The 20,884-nt window shown below is 41.2% G+C and overlaps 1 protein-coding gene across 1 annotated transcript in view; it reads right to left on the reverse strand.

The window, feature by feature from the left end:
- Window positions 1–222: 222 nt before the first annotated feature.
- The window catches only part of rnf152 (ring finger protein 152), a 45,284-nt gene continuing 24,622 nt past the window's right edge, over window positions 223–20,884 (reverse strand). The window contains exons 3-4 of the mRNA XM_018679255.2: window positions 18,223–18,290; window positions 223–6,029 (exon numbers count right to left, since the gene is read on the reverse strand). Of these exons, the coding sequence (XP_018534771.1) occupies window positions 5,183–5,836 (654 nt within the window). The 5' untranslated portion in view covers window positions 5,837–6,029; window positions 18,223–18,290 and the 3' untranslated portion in view covers window positions 223–5,182. The remainder of the gene's footprint in view (window positions 6,030–18,222; window positions 18,291–20,884) is intronic.

Below are 20,884 nucleotides of genomic sequence, written 5' to 3' on the forward strand. Positions count from 1 at the left end.
CTTCTCCACCGAGTTCACTCAGCTGTGAAATACAGGACTTGGATAAATGAAGCTGCAGGGAATAAGCTTTTTTTTAATCTTATTTCTTTAAAAATAGAAGCATTTAAGAGGAGGTTATCTGCGTTTTCAGGCAGTAAAAGTCGACATTGGTGTTGCAGCTGAGAAGGATCAATAAAAACACAAAAAAGTAAATTAAAATAAAGACCACTGGAGTCGTCGTCATTCAGATTCAGAGCTTTTTTTTTTTTTTTTTTTGCTTTAATAGTTCACCAAAAACAGCTGCTGCTTGCGTCGTCGTGACCCGACGCGAAGCAGGAAACTACGACAGGAACTTCACAGCATTTTACAAACACACAGGCACAGAAACGACAAGCCTCCTCCTTTCTCCTACGCTGTCTCTACTCGTCACTCTTTATCTTAAATTTTTTAAAGTTTGTGTAAAAATGTTCAGGGCAGTTTCTCAATTTGAAAAAAACAACTATTGCAGAGGACAGGAAAGAGATTCAGAGGCTTATTCTTCCATGAAAATGTTGAATTATGGCAGGAACAGAATATTCTGTCTCATCTTTGCTGCTCATTCGGTGAAGGAGTGTTTAATTTCACATGGAAAAACAAAAACAGGTGCAACCAAATGTGGAAATCCAACCTTACTTTTGTGCTTGGCAGCATGTTACAGTGGGATTTTTAAACCAAGTATCACACACCAGCTCCTGTACAAACAGTGTAAAGGTGAAAAAAAGAAGAAAGAAGGCTCATTTGTTTCTCCATGCCTGCGTTGCATCATGTGAAACGCCTCATTCAAGATGGGAAAAGACTTGAGAGGCTCATTTATCATGGATGTTACAGCTGATTATACTGTTTTCAGCTCACATGTCCAGCAATAATATTCCAATTTAGCCAGTTACTTCTCTATGTAAACTCCTGAAACAAAGGAACTGCATTTAATCTTTCTTGTTTTAAGTTAAATGAGGGTTACGACAGATGGTTTTTGCAGCGTTTGGAGGCTTTGTGTCAGAAATCTTCACATCTGTGCATATTACAGAGGACAAAACATCACCATTAATTCCAATTCCAATTCTCCCTTGATTTCTTGAATTTATTTAGAATACTTTTGCTCCAGTTTTGCAAAAATACCTCAAACAATCTGATGATTTTTAGCAGAACTGATCAGATTCAGTGCCGAAGTTGACGCCCAAGAGCTGAGGATGTTCAAAATGGCTGCCTGATGTTGTAGTAAAGGGAATATTTTCCTATTTAGTCAAGAATTTAGAGGTATGTAGCTATTACAGCCTAACCAATAAGGGATGTGTTATGTTTTTTAGCCAGAAATGTCATTTTACAGTTGAAAAATAAACATATCTTCAGCCTTTCTGCACTTTAGCTTCTTGCACGTCGTCTGTGGTTTTCTTTGTCCTGGTTTCTGACCCCATTACTCCGGTCATAAAGCAGAGGAAACACAGTGAAGAATTTCCAAATAGACTTTTTTTTGGTTGAAAGTAGTTCCAGTGAAGTCTGTCAGAAGTTTTACAGCGAAATATTTACTCTCTGCTCGCCCCCTCAGAGTCACAGTTTGCCACGAAGCCCCAGAAGATGCCACGTCTCGGGTCGTGTGTGTGATGTACTGTACTTGTGAGTGTAAAACCCCACGATGAACAGTTACAACTTTCATTTTTTTATTCACTTTCCCAGTGGAAATACTGTCAGGCTGCAACAGCAACTTTTAAGATCAAAGATCACATGAAAGTAAATGGTTTCAAACACAATATAATGCAACTGTAAGCAGATTAGTGATTAATACTGAACCTAAAAGTGGAGGCTGGTGTATAATGAACATATAATACAGTAAAATACAGTTTTATAATAGAAAATGAAATAATTGTTGACAAATATTGTGCATTAATACACACTTTATGTCCATATATCTGCTTACAACTACATTAAAGTGCTTTAAACCATCTATTAAAGGTTTATATTTGGCTTTCAAATGGTTTATTGTGACTAAAATGTAATATATTATAAATCAAAATAACACACTGTTGATGAGGTAAATGGTGCAAATGTCCCTTGTAGGGTTTTCCTGATGATTTAAAGTATTATTATTATTCTTAAATGCATCTTAATCTCCTTACCAGACACGTTACAACACAAAATTATTCACGAATCCCTTTTATTTTGATGGGATTTCCTGCATCTCGGGGTGAAGCTGTGCTCCGAGCTCCAGGAGCTAAAAATATTTCAACTTTCAGCAACTTCAAAAACGCTCTCAGCAAACTGTAGTCTCATAGCAACAGCAGCCAACATGTCCCACATGAACCAGTTCAGCTGAACTTAACTCAGCCTCTCGCTGCATAAGTAAATAGTTGCCCTATTGTGGCCCCCTTTTTTTTTTCAAAGGAATATTCATGTGCAGGAAGCTTTGAGCTGCAAAATGGCTGAAGTATGTTTTTGATTTAATCAGTTTAAGTCTGATTTAAGCGTGCAGACTCTGAAAATCTCCGAAGTCTGAGGGTTTGCTTTGGTTTAAGGTGGTAAAATCATGCTAAAAGCTCCAGAAAATTGTCAATTTTAAGGGAAAAAGTCACTTTTTTATACCGTGAGTGACTGAAACCTCCATAATTTAGCTATTAAATTAAGTGAACAAGTGAATATATGTATTTATATATAACATGTTGGTGCTGTTTATAGTTCTTCATATGCTAAATATCAAACTTTTCTTTCCTCATGTTGTGTCATGCTAACTCTGAGTGCCCTGAAGTGAACTTGCATGATTCACCACGCTTGTTTCTTTAAACAGAGAGCGCTCCCTAATCTCAGATCAGTGAGTAAAACATGTAAACAAAAGAAAATTATCAGGAAAAGAAAAAAATTACAATCGTTCTGTACATGACAAGGCTGCTGTACAAAAAAAAGAGTTCACCCTGTTTTTCTGTGTTAACGATATAGTAAACAGACAAAAACTGCCTCAACATATAAAAGAAAAATAAAAAAGAAAGAAAGAGAAAAACATCCATCTCTGCAGATTAAGATATTCAAAAGCAGATAAATCGATACAGACGTCATTAACGGGAACCCTTGCAGCGCCCACGCCCACGCCCACTCCTGACCCGTTACTGATCCGCCAATCGCACACACATTAACACATACCATCGCACTGTCGAGCCCTGGTTTCTAAAGTAAGGGAGGTATTAAGATGAGAAGTCGATAAGTGTGTGGGCTGGCGGCGAAGGGCCCAGTCTAAAGTCTGTGAGTCCGTCTTTAGAGGACGACTGTGGTCTCAAGGAGGTCAGGCTGAAAAACAGATGGATGGAGAAGCGATGGCTGAAAAGCATCCGTGGGAAAACAGAAAAATGGATGCACTGAAGAAGAACACTTTTGTTTTTATTTAAAAGAATATTTTTCATTTTTTCTTGTTGGCTTTCTTGCAGAGAGTCAGATGAGAAAATCAATCCCACTTTCATATGTGCAGTACAGAGCTGGAGCAAGGAGGGCATTAGCTTAGCTTAGCAGCTAGCTGCGCTAAGGGGAAACAGCTAGCCTAGCTTTCTTTAAAGATAAAAAACATGCCCAGTAACACATCTAAAGTGTTAAAATTAATCATGTTTTATCTCACAGTTTAATCCTTCAAAAATTTGAATTGTTAAAAAAGTTGTAGTTTCAGAGGGTTTCACATGCTAATGCTCATGTAGCATGTAAAACCTAGCTAGTCTGGCTCCCTACCATGTTCAAATATACCATAATCAACACATCTAAAGCACTCAAAGTACTGTAACATGCTTTCTTAATCCTTACAATGATTTCAAATGTCAATTTGTTGTTTCACAGGCACTGTAACACATGTAGCATATAGCATCTGACTTCCTGTAAAACCCTCCCAAAAGTTAGCTTCTTGTCAGCGTTCAAAAAAACACTAAAGCTTTGTTTTATCTTGTTTGTTTATTTCAAAAGTTATTGTTTGGATTAAAGTAGCATGTGCAGCATCTATACTGCAGGGTTGTATTTTTGCTTGTGCACAGATTAAACAAACAAGATACAACATGCTAATTGGTAGCTAGGCGAGGCTAGCTGTTTTCCCCTGCTTCCAGTTGATACCAGGCTAAGCTAATTTTCAATAGCAAACAAACACAGAAAAGGGTATTGATCCTCTCATCCAAGTCTGAAAGAGGGAAAATATTACTTTGTTTTTTTATGTCAAACATTTCCTTTTAACCTTTTGCCAGTTTGCCTATCTTTATCAGATAGCCTATATATTTTTGGCAGTTTGGCTAATTCTGGGAACCCAAGTAACATCCTAAAGTTGCTCATTTTGTGCAAAAAAAGGACCAAAATCCAAAGATATTCATTAAACAATCATATAAAACACAACAAAACAACAAATCCCCACATTTAAGAGGCTGGAGTCATCAAATGTTTGGCATCCTTGCTTGATAAATGATCATTTTAGCACTAATTTGCTAATTTGTACTACCCCATGTTTTTTTACTTCAGCTGAAAAATACCATAGCAACAGTTTGTTCTGAACAGGAACAGGCTGTGTTGAAGAAACAACAAAAAAAAGAGAGAAAGCTGCGTTGATTTTTGAGTTTCCCAGACGACTCAGATGGGGCCAGACGTGGATCCTTGCACAGTTAATTCCTGCAGCATCAGAGGATGGAGGGCGGCCAAGTCCGGACTCTCTGTGTACCGCGGCACCAGCTGGAGACACCACATTCAGAAACCCTACACTCGTCTAAACAACACTATGATAACTGATGTACTTCTACGAACCACAGACTAAACAGGCAATCCAACCACTGTGAGCAATAGAGTGACGGGCCAGAAAAAAAACATATCTGGAGTAATTCCCAAAGCGTTCGTTCAGAGGAAATGGGGCAGGAAAAGGGTGGGAGTGTCAGGGCCGGCAGGTGAAGGTTTTTCCGTTTTAATTTCAGTCTCCGAAATAAATAAAATGGGATTTAACTGTAGATTCTCCTTCTTGTCCCCGTCATCATCTTCTTCATGTGTGTCTCTACGTTGCTCTGTAGTTTCCTTGGATGCCCGTGATGTGAGTTTAGTCCGCCCATCCCCTCCTGTGCAGAGTCCTGCCCCGAGGAGAGGCAGGGCGAGTGGGGTGAATCCAGGAGGGGGGCGCTGAGAGGGGGGTCTGCAGCAGTCCGAGCAGCCTCCCCCACCTTCCCCCTCGCCCTCAGCCGCAGGAGATGACGGTGAAGCGTTTGGAGATGCAGGACATGTTGTGCAGCACGATGCCCAGGAGGAAGAGCAGCACACAGGCCACCAGGATCACCGTGCACACCCCGGACCACGTGGACCCCTTCCCCGCTCCTCCTCCTCCCCCAACGGGGCCTGTAACTCTCCTCTCGCCCTCGCCTCCCTCCAGCCCCACCCCCATGCCTTCCAAACCCATAGCCAGGCCCAGCGGCTGCTGCTCAGGCACGGTGACCACGGTGACGCCTTTCTGCTGGCCGCCGGGCAGGAAGCGACACCCCAGCTCCCCCGGCAGCCCGAGCGCCCGCTCCTTGGCGACGGGCAGGGGCAGCATGTAGCAGCCGTTGCTGGGGAGGCGGATGAAGACCGGCGTGTGCTCCGAGGCGTGGGGGATGGCGATGACGGTGATGATGTCCGGGTCGTCTGGGAGCTGGGAGACGGACAGGCCCTGCGGGAGTTTGGTGACGCCGCGGCACCAGGGGCAGCGGATCTCCTTCTGGCTGCTGCGCATCTGGGTCAAACACACCGAGCAGCACGTATGCCGGCAGTCCAGGAGTTTGGGCCGCCGGCGGGGGCTGTAGTAGTTAAAGCAGATCTGGCACTCCAGAATCGAATCCTGGGAAAGAGTCTCCATTTTGTAAAGGTGGGTCGACAGTCCTTTGTTATGTTTACAGTCAGATATTTTTAGAGAACGCAAGTCAAAAACAAGCTAGTAGAAAGGTTGCGCAGCTCCAAGTGATGCTAGGGAAGTGTGGCTAGCTCCAGCGCTTAACGGTTCACCGCCGTCCACAACTTCACAGGCCTTTGGTGGTAGCATGGTCATCCATCTGCAACAGAGGAAAACAGAAATCATTAATGGATAGGAAAGACTTTTAGACAGTGTAAAAATAAGATGGCAGCAGTCTCTGTCAACACATTCCACAGATAAAAGTACAAGAGGAACACAGCCTGATTAGATTTTTGTTTAGTTTTGTTTGTAGCCTGTTAGGAAAGTTCCTACTAATCCCAAAAAGCTAGGAGAAATTAAAAATGCAGACAAAATCAACACTCAGAAGGATAAAATCATCACATTTTGCAGAAACTTGTCACTCTGAAGGTGTCAAACTCAGACCTCTGATGCTTGGTAACTGGAAACAAGTTGTTTAATTTGCCTCAATTTTCATGAAGATTTCTGAATGCAATTATGTTCTAAAAAGTGAAAAAATGCTGAGAAAATCTGAAATTGTAGCTTGAAACAAAACAAAATTAAACTTTTTTAGAAAATACTGTGTAGAAAATTGTAATATTCTTACTCCACTGTCAGATTTCTTTCATTTTTATTACATAGTGGGGTAAAAAAGTACAATATTTGCCTTTGAAATGTGCCAGAAAATAAGTAAAATTGTACTTAAGCACAGCAGTTGCGTAAATGTACTCAGTTACTTTCCACTACTGTTTGTATTCAAGGAGATAAAACCTGAAAAACATGTTGTAATGGTCTTTTTAACACTTGCAAATGAAGAAACTGTCACGAAGAGGAACAAATGGTACTTCCGAGATGACCGTGGCAGAGGTCAAACTACCACAATGCATCAGGAGCGACGGGGAGTCATTATTATGTACGACACGGGGGCGAGTTCACCAGACCCATCCGCCTCGGTATCTGTGTTAAGTATGGCCAATTCTTTTAACTGTCTCCTTCAGGCCACAGACTCCATAAACACTTTCTTCCTCCTCCTCCTCCTCCTACTCCTACTCTTCTTGCATAATCACGTCTACTGCGTTAATCCATGCGGAAGATGTGATAGTTTGCTTTTACAGATGATTAAACCCTGTCAAAATAGCACCAAGAAAACAATGAATACCAAACAGGGAGCCCTGCCGACTTTATATTTTATTTTTTTGCCCCAAATTGTCAAGTGTGAAAACTGCTGAGGAGGGAGGACGACTTGAGATTTTTCTTTCCCCTTTCCCTCCAGGGCACGACAGCTAGAGTGAAGGGTGAGACAGATGGGAAGGAGAGAGGAAAGTGGTGATAGAAATGGAAAAAGGTGACCACTGACTGCCCCTGCGACACTGTACATCTCAGTCCTTTATCAGAAACAAGATCTCAGGCAATTAAACTCCTCTGCGGCGCCCTGTGGGGATGATGCGGCGACGTGGCGATGACAGATTAGATCACACCAAACATGCTCGGAGCGGTTAATTCAGTCTGGAGGCCTTTAGTTTGGTTCATTTGGACGAGGGAGGATGATCACATTTGACCTTGGAGCGGGTGGTAATAACAGCATTTTATCGAGCTGAAATCCCATGTAGGAAACCTGCTTATCAAATCTGAATCCTTGCCAAAAACATCTCATTGATTGATTCGTCAATATCTAGATATACATAGTCTAGACTCCCCATGTCCTTCAGAACATTACTGGGGGGGGATCCTGAGGCATTCCCAGCAATATGTGATGCACTATCCCTCCAGTTAATTCAAGGTCAGCCCATGGGTGTTTCTTCCAAGTTGCCGGAACAAGAACACCTCCTCAGGGTGGTGCCCAGGAGGAATCCCGAATCAGATGTCCAAGCCACCTCATTTGACTTCTTAGTTCTTAAGTGCTAGAGTTGAAAGCACCTGGGACTCTAGAACTGAGGAACCCTTTGGAATGAGAGATGAAATGTCTTCAATAAACATTAAAGAAGTCCAGATGCCTTGAACTCTAGCACTTAAGAGTACCACGATCTGTATGACTGAGAACAAACTCTTTCCAAATGTCTGTATCGTCAGAATACTTTCAAAACCATCCAAATCTAATTATGTTTGTGTTTTAGGGACGCACCAATACAATCCTCTGGTTACTGACCCTAACAGGTGAATGAATTGTGTAGAAGCCTTGAAGAACTAGAATGCAAATACTGAAGTGAAAACTTAAGGTTTCAGCTTCAAATGTCTTGTTTTGTCTGACCAACAGACCAAAACCCGGAGATTTTTAAGTTTACTGTCACAAATGATGAAGAAAAGCATGAAATCTTGACATTTGAGAAGGTCAACAAGCAAATTTTGGATAATTTTGCACAAAAAAATAGATGGTAATTAATTTTCTGTTGATCAGTTAGTCATTGTAGCTCTGCTTTGCATCAGACAGTAAAGAAAATCAGGTGTTCTCACACCTTAAACAGCTCCAGCAATCCTCGTTAGTCAAGTCAAAGTATCTGTGTTTGTCAGCCTCATGTATATCTCAGTCCAACCCGCTCCCCAGGGGCAAAACACTCCCTTCCCAGCCGGGTCCAGAGGCCAGATCCCTCTGCTCCTCCTTGATCCTCGCTGACCTACTTTCTCCACACCGTTACCGAGTCAAAGTTGAGGGGAAAAGACCAGAAAAAACCTTGGTGGTTTGACAGAGAAGTGAGGAGAGAGGAAGACGAGCAGAGGGAGGCAGAGGAAGAGACCTGCCCTTGAGGGGGCAAGACAGCCCAGGGTATTACTGAATCCTTTTCCCAAAGATAAGGATTAGCTTTGATCTGACATAAATGCTTTGTGGCTCAATATTCCCATACACCCAGTTGCTCTCTCATGCCCTCCTTCTTCCCTTCTTACTGAAAAGCCTTTCCTTCTCAACTTTCATACTTTCCTCCAGGTAACTTCTTTTCCTTTGCTGCAATTATCAAATCACAAGAGGCAGCATTTCTCTGTACATAGTGAGTGATTTCCACCATTTTAAACAAGTTAATATTGTGGCTGTGCAGCTCAGAAATTAAGTTATATGTTTGAGAAAACTATTGATTTTACTCAAAAGCAATCATGTTTTTAAGAGCAAAGGATATTTTGCAGAACAAGTGGTATCCATGTTTGTTTGTTAAGGTGATGTTCAGCAGCAGGGCTTTTTCATTCTTGATTGATTAATTAATTGATTATTTGGTCCAAAACATGCTAGGAAAAAGTTTTAAAAAACTAGGGAATAGCAAAAAATGTCAGAAAATGGTTTTGAAAAAAAGTCAGGAAAAGGTTAAAAATTTTCAGAAATTAGTAAAAATGTCAGGAAGTAATAATAAAAATGTCAGGAATTTGTAAAAATGTCAGAAATAGTAACAGAAGGTAAAAAATATCAGGGAATATAAAACAATGTCAGGAATTTGCTTTTAGAAATGTCAGGAAATAACAAATATGTCAAGAACAAGTAAAAATAAAATTAAAAAGTTGGTACAAAAGAGTCCGGAAAATACTAAAACAATGCACATGACTATTTGCCTAAGCCTAAACTGACATATTCAAATAACCAAGTCAATGAAACCACATTTTTACCAGATTCTTTTATTCTAATATCACAAAACACTGAGAAAGCCATCAAACAATATGTTTTGAGAAGCAGGAAATGTTTATGTTCCCATGAGAATATCTCTATTCAACAGGGTATGTATCAAAAACTGATTTCTGGGTATTTTATTTCCAGGTTTTGTTTTGCTGCTTTTTCTCTGCAGCCTTAATGACACAGTCGTCACTCAGACATCTGAGTAACACTGAAAACACACCGACTTCCAGTGTCACTTTTCTCCAAATCCGCTCAGGAAAATAACACTTCGCTCTCAAGGAGCGCTCTGAGGTCATGCAACAACGAGCGAAGCCAGGAAGCATCTACGGCTGCAACTTAACAATATGATTTATCGGTTCAACTGAGCTGTAACCAGGGCAACCTGGCTTAGTGGCGAAAGCTCAGTTTGTGACCCATTTTCCGTCACACCTACCTACATAGAGACATGACAAAATATCACCAGAGAGGACGCAGGAGCTGAGGTACACAACCAGATTTGTACACAGTTGTGTTAAAGTGTATGATTTGATTACGTAAATTTAGCAAAAGCGTGACTCTACCAGTGTTTCTGTGGCATCATCAGGGCAGCAGGGAAGGACGTATGATTTAGTAATGACGCAGAGTGACCGAGCGGCGGCCTCCACCACCCCCCGACATGCCTGTGGTCCACTGGGAGTAACCAACAGAAACACAAATAATAGAAACACACACTTATACACACACACACACACACACTCCCTTAGGGCCTCCACACACAATCAGCCGAGGAGAAAGTGCACTCGTCCCTAGCAGACAGAAGTTAAAAATAACCGCCACAGAAACACACACTGTATATGCACAAACACAGCTCCACCCAAGCCCGGTGTAATAAACTACCTGGAAGCAGCAGCAGCAGCAGGGGGGAGGTTGAGGGTGAGGTAGGGGTGAAGGGGGAAGTTGTGCAGAAGAGAAGCTAGTTAATCTACGAACCCTGAGGTTGTCTGAGCCGGTGAAATGTCAGCGAGATGATGATGACGTACAGGGTGATGGAGCTGGGGAGAGGTTTCCAAATAAGCTACAACATCTTGGTTCATTAGCGCCTAACCGATACTAGACTTTTAAGGCTTTATTGGTGGGTGGAAATCAGAGTTTTATACTTAAACAATAGCTATAACTGATTCTGTTTAGCTGTTCAACAGAAGATTTGATGATTCGTTGTCATCGTGGTCACAGCTCTGTTATGAAATCCTATGGCACCGGGAAGTACCCCTCCTGCCGGGCTGCTGACAGCGTTATTAGCTGGTGTTAGCTCACCATAGCACTGGTAGTTTCCGCTTTAGCAGTGCGAGTTCCCGCAATAGGGATAAAAGCTCTCAGCAGAAAGACAGCTGTAAAGTTTACAGCCTGTCAGCTAAAAAGAAAAAAGTGTAACAAGTCACAAGATTGTGTTTTGTGAATCGAATCAGGGTCCTCCAAGCTCAAGACATTTTCACATTTTATTCAACAACATAAACTCCATCAGTAAATCCCCCACTCCTGATGTTTGAAGCTTTTACGTGTCTTAAAAAAGGCGGTTGCTAACGAGTGTCTAAATGAGACTACAGAGGTTGTCGGGGACGTTAACATGAAAACCCATCTACTCACCAGTCCACCTTTACAGCCTCGTGTTTCCACTCACACTCTGCTGATTTATCAATTTTTCCCCCTTTTCTTGTACAAAAACACCTTATCTGGCTATTTTAAGAAATCATTTTATATGGCAGCACTGAGAATAACTAAGTGCAGTATGGCAGGAAAATTAAAGTTCCATTTGGAGTCTGTCCAGGCAATTTGTGGCACTCCGGCACCATATTTCTAATATATTCCATAATGTCCTGATGGCCATTCACTCATTCAAATGACAGGTAAATGCACTGTGCTGTGACGCAGGTGTTGCATGTGTTGGTTTTATGCTAATTACTTGTCATTTGTGCATGCTAAAGTATGAAATGAATCTTAATCTCTCCAGCTTTCCTCTTGTCATGAAACCGTTTCATCAGTGAATAAGTGCTAACGATTAATCTCAAACATGGGATCTGTGCTGCAGCACACAGACAAATAAATAAACAAACAAACAAACATGCCAAATGGCTGTGCTGAGACGTCATTTGCATATAACTGGGGTGTCGATTTTCCCTCGCCCACACGAATCACAACACAGGATGGGAGTCAACACGTCTCCTCCAGAGTACATTTAGCAAATAAAGTAGTCGTGCAGGAGCTGCTGAGGCTAAAGGCTAACAGCAGCTTCGTCAGTGCTTCTTCATGCCCCATAGTCACACTGTGTGGAGTGTGTGTGAGTGTGTGTTAATCCAGAACTCATCAATTAACTTAAACTGCAGCTCATTTTTCAAATATATAGGTTTCATGTTAACTGCACAGGCGAGAAGGACAAAGAACAGGCTGTCCTTGGGGAGAAAAAAAGGTCACAGCCTACAGTATGGATATATGCATGGATATGTACTTTTCATCCTTAGCTCCAGTTAAAATCGATCGAAAAAGATATAGAGATATAATTTTTCTGCATTAATGTGTCCAAAAAAGACAGGGCCTGTTATATATTTTGTTGAATTGTGTGGTTGCGTTTTCCCAAATTTTCAAAACAAGAAAAATCCATCATTTTAATCAAGTTAATTGTGTTTTATTTGGTGTTTGTGTGCGCATCAGGAGTCAAAATTAACTTTTTATTCAGTGTTAAGCCACATTTTTGTGATATACTGGTAATTTTTAACTACCTGACAAAGGATTTTTGTCATCAGACATCTGGATTTGAAGTTATCTGAGAAACAAGCTGAGACAACATTAGCTGCAGCCCTCTGTCCGCCAAAGACCATTGGAAAAACACAGATTTTTAACATGAAACTGCTTTATTCACTATTTTTACCTGTTTTAATCACCTGTTTTGTGTGTTTTAGAGAGGAGGGGACCTCTGTGGATAATTCGGCTCCTGGTAAAAACCTCCTGAGTGAATGACACTGGAGGAATCTTAACTGAGAGAGGCTGTCTGCTATGATTGCAATCATTAAACTACGTCTTTTGCTATTGTTTTGATTCAGCAGCTATGTGTGTTTTAGCTTCGATTACATGTGTATGATGCTTTCTGTTATAGCGTGATGTTTGAGTCTCTGTATGCACTACCACCAAGTGTGATAAGTGCTGCATTGTGTGTCTGAGTATGCGAGTGTGGACTTTGCACAGATGGATTCCCTGATAGAGGCCTGCGCAGTCGACCACTGCAGGACACATTATGGCAATTTCCAGCTTGAGGAGCCAGCGAGCGTCAGAGCTGGCAGGGCCCGCTGGATGTGGGACCTGGCCCCCACAGATCTGCCCGAGCGTGACAGACCACCACGCTAACTCCTGCACCGCTGGGAGCGCCGCCCGACCACAGAAGAGTGGTGGAGTACGACAGCAGAGAGGACAGCAGTGTTCATCCGGCACAGCTCCCCAGGTACTTGGTTTCATTCTCTAAAGCCAATATTTGACTAGAGACAACCTTTAGCAACAAATGCACCCAGGAAAACAGAGAAGAGAGGCAGTGCTGATTGAATTACCTCTCTAGTCAGACTGTCCTTACATTTATTACAGCTACTGTGACTGAGAACAGGCTAGATAATGAGGTAACAACTGGATTAACGCAAAGAAAATACCATTATATTACACAGTAAGGCTTCAGAAAGCTGGTTTCCCAAAGATATAACTAGTCACATGTCAACAGTGTCACGTTGAGGTATTTCCTTTGCGGCTATATTGGAGTCTCACAGCAAAAAATGTTCCATCGATGTAAAAAATCACCAGTCAGTCCCTCAAACAGCGGGGAAGTCTTGAAAGAGTGCCAACATTCAACCGTCATAAAACAAGAAATCCATCAGAGACTAGAATGAAAAGGGTTTCGAGTAAGACAAGTGACTGACTTCACTCGTTCTTGATCCCAAAAAAAAAGCTTACCCTCTCTCATATGCAGCTATTTTACAGCTTTAGAGCAGGTACAATCTCTGTCTAACTGAGTGATAGTCAGCGGCTTAAACTGCCGGAATCAAGCCCAGTGAGTTCAAGAATAATGCTTAACTGTAGATCAGTTAAAAAGACTTAGAAGTTGTTAAAACCCAGCGTTCATCTCCCAATATCCAGCCAAGAAACTTAAAATATCAAGATTTCTACATGGAGTTTGGTGTGTTTATTAAGACAGCAGTTCCTGCTCCAGAAGCAAGGGATCATGGGTAATATATACACTGTTCAAAACCAGCCTGCAGAGGGTACTGTTGCTCAGCAGTAAAAAGTTACATTTTGTTGCTTTAACTGTCTTTATTGTTTTAATTTCTTTGGGAAAAGCCTGAAAAACTAAATCTAAAAAATAGGTGAGAAGTTTGTTTGTTTGTTTGTTCCATAATTTGGGTGGATCTGTCCTTTAAATATGCAACTGAACCATAAATAAGCAACAATCCATCACAAAAAAAAATAATAATAAACATACAGAGGGCTCTGAGAGTCTCTGAAGTTGGAATCTCTGCGATTCTGCGTCACATCTATTATTAAAAAGCCAAACCAGCGAGAATTCAAATCACAATAATGTCAGCTGTGATTTGTTTGTGATGCTCCGTCATGAAAAATGGAGGAGGCAAACGATAAATTATAAAATCCTGGCGTTTAAAGCCAAATTCTGATTTATTCATTAAATGTGAGGTATCTGGGAAATGGTAAATACGAGTTTCAGGTTGCTCTCCTTCCTTTAACTTGGATTATTTTATCTTTTTTGCATCAGGTTGAGCTCGCAAACCTTCACCGAGGTCACGCAGAGTCCAAAAAATAAAAAAACTCTCATCAGCAAAACAAATCAGCGGCCCTCTCCTCCGCTCTTTGATGAAAGGCGTCTCTACCACCAATTTCGAAGCAGATGAAAGAGGTGAAACACTGTGATTTCCAGCATCCCCGAGGGCTCCGATCTCCATCTACAGATTCGAATAAAGATCCAGAAGGTCTGAGATAAAGGCGAGGACGGACGGACGAAACTTCAAACAGGCACTGACACTTTTAATTAAGCTAATCTGCGACTAGGCAGCTATGTAAATGAGGATTATTTAAAAACTATTAACTGTGAGAGGGGGGACAATAGCGCTGTCAACATATAAAATTACACCCTGAAAAGTTCAACTAATATTTCAAAAACAAAGATGACTCCCTCTTGAAAGCATTTCATAAGCGAAAGTGGTCTTTAGATGACTCATAACTTTAACTGTAGGGGCCGTAATGTGCTTTTTTCCTCTCATGCCAGAAATCATTTTGTGAGAGTGAGAGTCTCATTTCTTCAAATGGAGTATATCTCTCGCTGTGGAATGAAACACTTTCGATTCACTTATTAAATAACGGAGTTCACCGCAGATAGAGAGGAGAAGGGGTGATAAAATTTACTGCTAAGGACGGTGGGCCTCGGGGGTGGAAGCGGCTCTAAAAAGACGTTTTAAAATCAGAGTTTTTATGGAAAAGAGAGCGCTCGCGGTTCGTCTGATCTGCCTGGTTCCACCTGTTAAGTTTGGGGTTGGTGCCTTTTTTTAATGTAGTAAATAAGAGGCATTCCTGGCGAGGTGTTACCCGAGGAGACAGGTGCGCAGCAGGCAAGCGAACGCACCACCAACAACCCCTCCTGTTCCTCCTACCGAGGGTGGAATCATTCGCACATCAGCAAGCAGCACAGCAGGATTTGTAGCATTTAAAAAAAAAAAAACACACACACACAGCTGGAGTTTTTAAGAAGCTCAGAAGGTGGCGGGGGGGAAAGAAATAAAATCACTGCCCGATTAGAAATTCACAACTGCTCAACCTGCATCCGTCGCTCTTACGGCGACGCTGCGAGCTAACGCTTTCAAGAGTGTATCAGTTTGAACTGCAGACAGACAGGAAGATGTAGCACGTTGCTAAGAGACAGAAGTTGTCATATCGTCGCCCGTTTTGTCAAAACCTAACACTTAGGGAAAATACCGGAGGTGGCAGGAGTTTTTTAGAGTTGCCCTCGAACAGTTTCGTGTCACCTTGTCACCGTTAACACCAGCGGTTGGCTTTGACGTGCTAATTACAGGCGAACCAAAAACAAAATGAGGCCACAAATCACAATCTCTCTCCTCACACACACACACACACACACAGATCTGTGTTTTCAGCAGGAATGACTAAGTTGTCAGGCGAAGAGAATCAGTATCAGCTGCAGCAGGCCTGAGGAAACCATGGATAAGCCTCCCTGAGGGAATATTTTTGTGATCAGCTGCCTACTTTGGTGTCTTTTAACGCTTTCTGACAACTTAATTTCACTCACAGTCAGCATCTATTTACATATGAGCATGTGTTTTACTCCAGAAATGTGAGGTTTTACCATCCAAATGTGGCATTAATCACTGCACTATTACAAAACAGAGTAGAAGAAAGGGGTTTGATGTTTATTATCATTATTATTACAATTATTCAGCATTTTCACATATCATTTAGACACTGCACTCACTTGGAAAATCAATATCTATGGAAAAATCTTCCTTTTTCAGCTTATTAACTAATAAATCCAGTTTATTTACAATTAAATACATTTAAATCTGTTTTTTGCTTTTTTCCTATATAATGATTCAACATTTATCTGCTGCTTTATTTATGTGGTGTAAGAAGCTCAATCACTAAGTTTGAACATCAAAATTGATTTTTTTTTTTTTTTCTTTTTTGAGAGTTTTACCATCATTTTTTGGTTCTTATGACTTGCTATGCTGTTTTACCTCCCAGAGATTACACATTTGATGGTATTGTCATTTTTTACGGTAAGATTAGATGTGAAAAAGTCAGATTCTGGTCTTAAATTAAGTTTTTAAGACAGTATGGTTCTGACTAGACTGGGTAATCTAAAAAAAAAAAAAAGTCCTACATGCAATTTGGAAAATGTGTAACATCATTTGTCACATGCTCAAAACAATTCCAGATGTGGGAGAAGAGAAACCAAGACTAGACAAACCAAATATTAGCAGAGTGTTATTATTTAATCCTAACCGTCAGAAAGGAGCACATAATGAACGACTGAGGACAAAAAATTGGAGTCAGGTCACTAGAAAAGCTACAAATTCCAACAAAAACACAAAATCTAATGTGTTTTTGTGTCAAACAGAAACTCACATCCATCAACAGTTTCCCTGCTAACTTATGCTGCAGTTAGTGCAGAAAACACAAAAAAGCATGTGCAAAATGATCTTATTCAGAACAACAGAACACAACAAGAGGACATATGATTAAAATCCTTCAGCACCAACTCACCCAGATGAGAAAATCCTGAATATAATCAACCCAACAACACCTTAAGACAACAAACATAAGCCTAACACACTCCAAAGAGACAACACGTTAAAGTCCACCACCAACAATCAGCCTCCTCTCTCTCTATGTTGAGGCCTGAGGCACAAACAGAGTCTTAAAACCTGTTTTTCTGGAGCAGACTAAAGAACCACTCAGCTGTGTTTTTACTGAAGAATCTCAGGGTCAGACACACCTTTAGCCAAATTACTGAATCACTGAATAAAGTATGCTTTGTTTATTGCCTGCATTTAGTACATTTACGCTGTTTCATAAAAGAATTCAGACACTTTTCACAGAAAATGTAATCGTTTAAGTCATTTTTCAAGCAAAAAAGGCAAATATTTAATGGTCCTACCTCCTTTTAGGGGCTTTTTAAGTGTTAGCCAAACAAAAAAAGACATTTAAGAGACCGTTTTCTCATATTTTAAGCACCAATCAATTAATCTATTAATTAAGAAACTAATTGGAAGAACAGCCATTAGCTGCAGCCCTTATCCTTAAAGCTTAGGGTTGTTTCATGGTCTAGTTTAGCTAAAACGAAAGGAAATCTTAATGCTAGATGATAAATGATATTTTAGATATTAGCGTGCTTCCAACATTGTGGTAGTTTGGCAGTGGCACAATATTAAATTCAAGCTAAATACTGTTTGATATATCAATTTCCAAAGGGATCAGATTCATAAATGGCAGATTATTTTGAAACCAAATCCAACACAGTCAAGACTTGGAGGCAATGGAAAGCTGAAAAACTACCAAACAATAGTCACATTTAAACCAAGATCCTAGCAGCATCCTTCTTCTATCACTGACAGGCTGTGTGTTCAGTAATCCATACTGTGTAAACAGACTGCCTGCAGTCATTAAGGGGACGCAGGAATCAGCACAGAGGGTAAACAATTACCCCGCTTGGCTTTCGATCGGAGATCAGCTGCATAAAGAGGATGTAAGCAGTCTTTATTCTAGCACAACAGATGATTAATACGAGCAGTGTGTGTGACAGAAGCTCAATCTGATGACTCATAATGGGATTAGAAGTCCTGCAATTTGATCACAAACTATAAGAGTTATCATAGCTGGTAGGGTTGAGGTTACATGAGTACGAGTTGTGCCGCTTTGACACTTGCTCGAGGGCTTTCTCTCAACAAACAACAGGTTGTTTTCCTTCCAAATCCTCGCAGAAAAACATGTAATGTGATTTCCAGCTCTGCTCGCTTTCCTCCTAAATCCAAAATGTGTCAATTTGGGACGGATGGGGAAAAAAAAAAAATCAGAAATGACAGTTCAGTCTCCAGTTAGAGAAGAAAAAACGCTGAACTCTCAGCTCATTTAAAACTAGAGCAGGAGGGATTACAATTTAAAATCATTACAGGTACTGATCCAGGTGCGGGTTTGTTTGTGGTCTTACCAGAGTTTGATGGAGGTTTTCTCCAGTGGTTAGACTGGTCCAGGAAGTGTTAGCTTGCTCCCGTGTGCCTAAAGAGGAACATTCATTCATTAATTCATTTATTGTGCAGTTTTCCGATTAAAAATATGCAATTTCACATCATTTTGGACAATTATGAAAGAAAGTGAAACAGTATTTAGACGCTAACAAGAGAAAGGACATCTGCTTGAGTCACAATCCATCTGGTAACCATTACCCTTACTTATCAATGGGTAATCAATGACAACGCTCCATAGACTGCTGCATAATTATCAATCAATGCTGCTTTTCAGCAGCAGATATTTCAGGGTAAACTCTCCTCGCTCGTCCCTGTGAGGTTATAATTACAGCAAGTCCCTGTCCTTTTCTAATAATTCCAACTTTTCAGGCAAGTTGAAATATTATAATCCTAAATCCTTTGAGTATAAACCAATTAAGGACGTTTAATCCCTCTGTTTAAACTTCTTAAAAACAAGGAAAACTGAGCAAACAGCGGGACAGATAGCAGAACTCATTAAGTAACAGCTGTAAGGAGAAAGAGAAGGAGGTTCTGTTGTAAAAAAAGACATTAAAGGAACAAGAAATGCACATTATACAGGCGAAATTAGGGGTTATTTTTCTGGTGAGTGTGGTGATAAAAGGCTGTAAAGCAGTATTTTCGGTATTCGCTGTAAACTGCAGGGCCGAGAAGTGAGGTTGCCGGCTGCCGGGCCACCTGCTACTACACTTTGAGAAATGGCCGTGATGTCTTCCATCGGCTATTTTCACACCCTCCCCTCCTCCTCCTCCCCTAACTCTCGCCTCTCGCCTTCTCCCCGCTCATCTCTTTTAGTGAGATCGACAGCATCCGAGTGCTGAGGACACGTTTGACGCCCAGCCAAGGAGAGGAATATTTCACCCAGACTGATGTCAGCCACGGACACCTCCGGCTGGCGGAAAACACAAGCCGGGTCGATACGCTGATTGGCACGTCGCTCCCCGAGTCACGGGTCAGGTCTTCCTCTGACAAATCCATCAGGACGGACCACACGCTGTTACTGTAGGCGCTGGCTCGTCAGGCCTCGTGTTAATTTACATTTCTGCAGCGGTGCCCTGCCACCTGCCTGGTTAATGTGAATCTTAAACATGGATTTCTTTTTCTAGAAAAAACCCTGTCAAACAAAATGAATACAAAGCCGTTAGGACTGGTAAAACAGGCCCCAGAAGTCAAGGATAACTCTTGACCCTAAGTACCAGACTCCATTGACAAAAACAGGAATTTTACCAAGCAGAACACAGGAGCTTCTGGAATACCACTGCCTCCATCTGTTAGTTTCTTTGTGTTGTTTTGTGAGAATTTTACTTATGTAAAGGATCTGAATGCTTCTTCCAGCCACTGAAAGTCACACAATAACACAAACAATCTACCAGATGGAAGCAGCAGCTCCTGTGTTCTGCTTGATAAAATTCCTGTTTTTGTCAATGGAGTCTGGTAGTGATTTATAGTGATGTTTCTGGCTAAACAAAAAGGATCTTACTCTTAAATAAAAAGGTCTATCTCTGTAAGAAACCTCATCAGTTAAAGAGAAAGATATTTTTTTCTTTAACCAGACTCTATTGACAAAAACAGTAATTTAACCAAGCTGAACACATGAGTTTCTAATCTATTCCTGCCTCAATCTGTTTGTTTGTGTTGTTGTGTGGCATTTTTTACTCATGTAAAGGATCTGAATACTTCTTCTACCCACTGAAGGTCACACAATAACACAAACAAACTAACAGATCAAGGCAGTGGTATTCCAACAGCTCCTGTGTTCTGCTCGGTAAAATTAGTGTTTTTGTGAATGGAGTCTGGTAGAGATTTATAGCGACATTTCTGGTTGAACAAAAAGGACCTTACTCTTTAATAAAAGGTCTATATCTGTTGGAATCTTATCCCTAATGTTGTTAGACACTTATAATAACAAAAACATCCCATCACCAGTCTAAGCTAACCAAATCCAAAAATAGAAAGTTTTTCTGCAGCAGTCCAGGTAAAAGACAAGGAGCTGAAGGTGTATACACATGATGATTCTCACCATATGCTCTCATATATCAACACACCAGCCTCAAAGCCTCCTCTCTCTTTCTCTGCCTCTTTCTCCAGAGCAAACTGAGAGTGAAAACACTAGGGTGGGTTTTGAAATAAGCATAATCCAGTCCTCAGTGATGTATAGGGACTGTAAATCAGCCTCTGTTCTCCAGCTTGCTAATTCCCCACTTGAAGGACAGCTTTCAGTAGTTTCTCCTCCAGAAAACGTCCCCAGATTGTTGCCAAATAAATAGGCTTTGATAGCTCTACATACTTTATCCCCTTTGGCTGGCGAGTACTGGTGCGTCAGGCGACGGCTGCGATGCCGGTAACGAGGTGAGGGGATGACAACAGAAGCTCCTACATCAAAGCCCTGCAGCAGATTACAGAGGCCAGTTATTCATCAGTACGCACACAAAGTGCAGCTCTGAAACGACTCCCACTGCTCATTTGTACATGAAGAAGAAAAAGAGGGCGCCTCTCAGCATCCTATCGACACTCACTTAAGATAATGGGACCTGTTGGGGGGAGGTTATAGATTGGAAAATGAATCTCTGCTGCATCTGAAGGCAGCTTTGGAGACGGATTCTACGG

Source organism: Lates calcarifer, linkage group LG24, assembly GCF_001640805.2.
Source record: "Lates calcarifer isolate ASB-BC8 linkage group LG24, TLL_Latcal_v3, whole genome shotgun sequence".
Classification (NCBI taxonomy): Eukaryota; Metazoa; Chordata; class Actinopteri; family Centropomidae; genus Lates; species Lates calcarifer.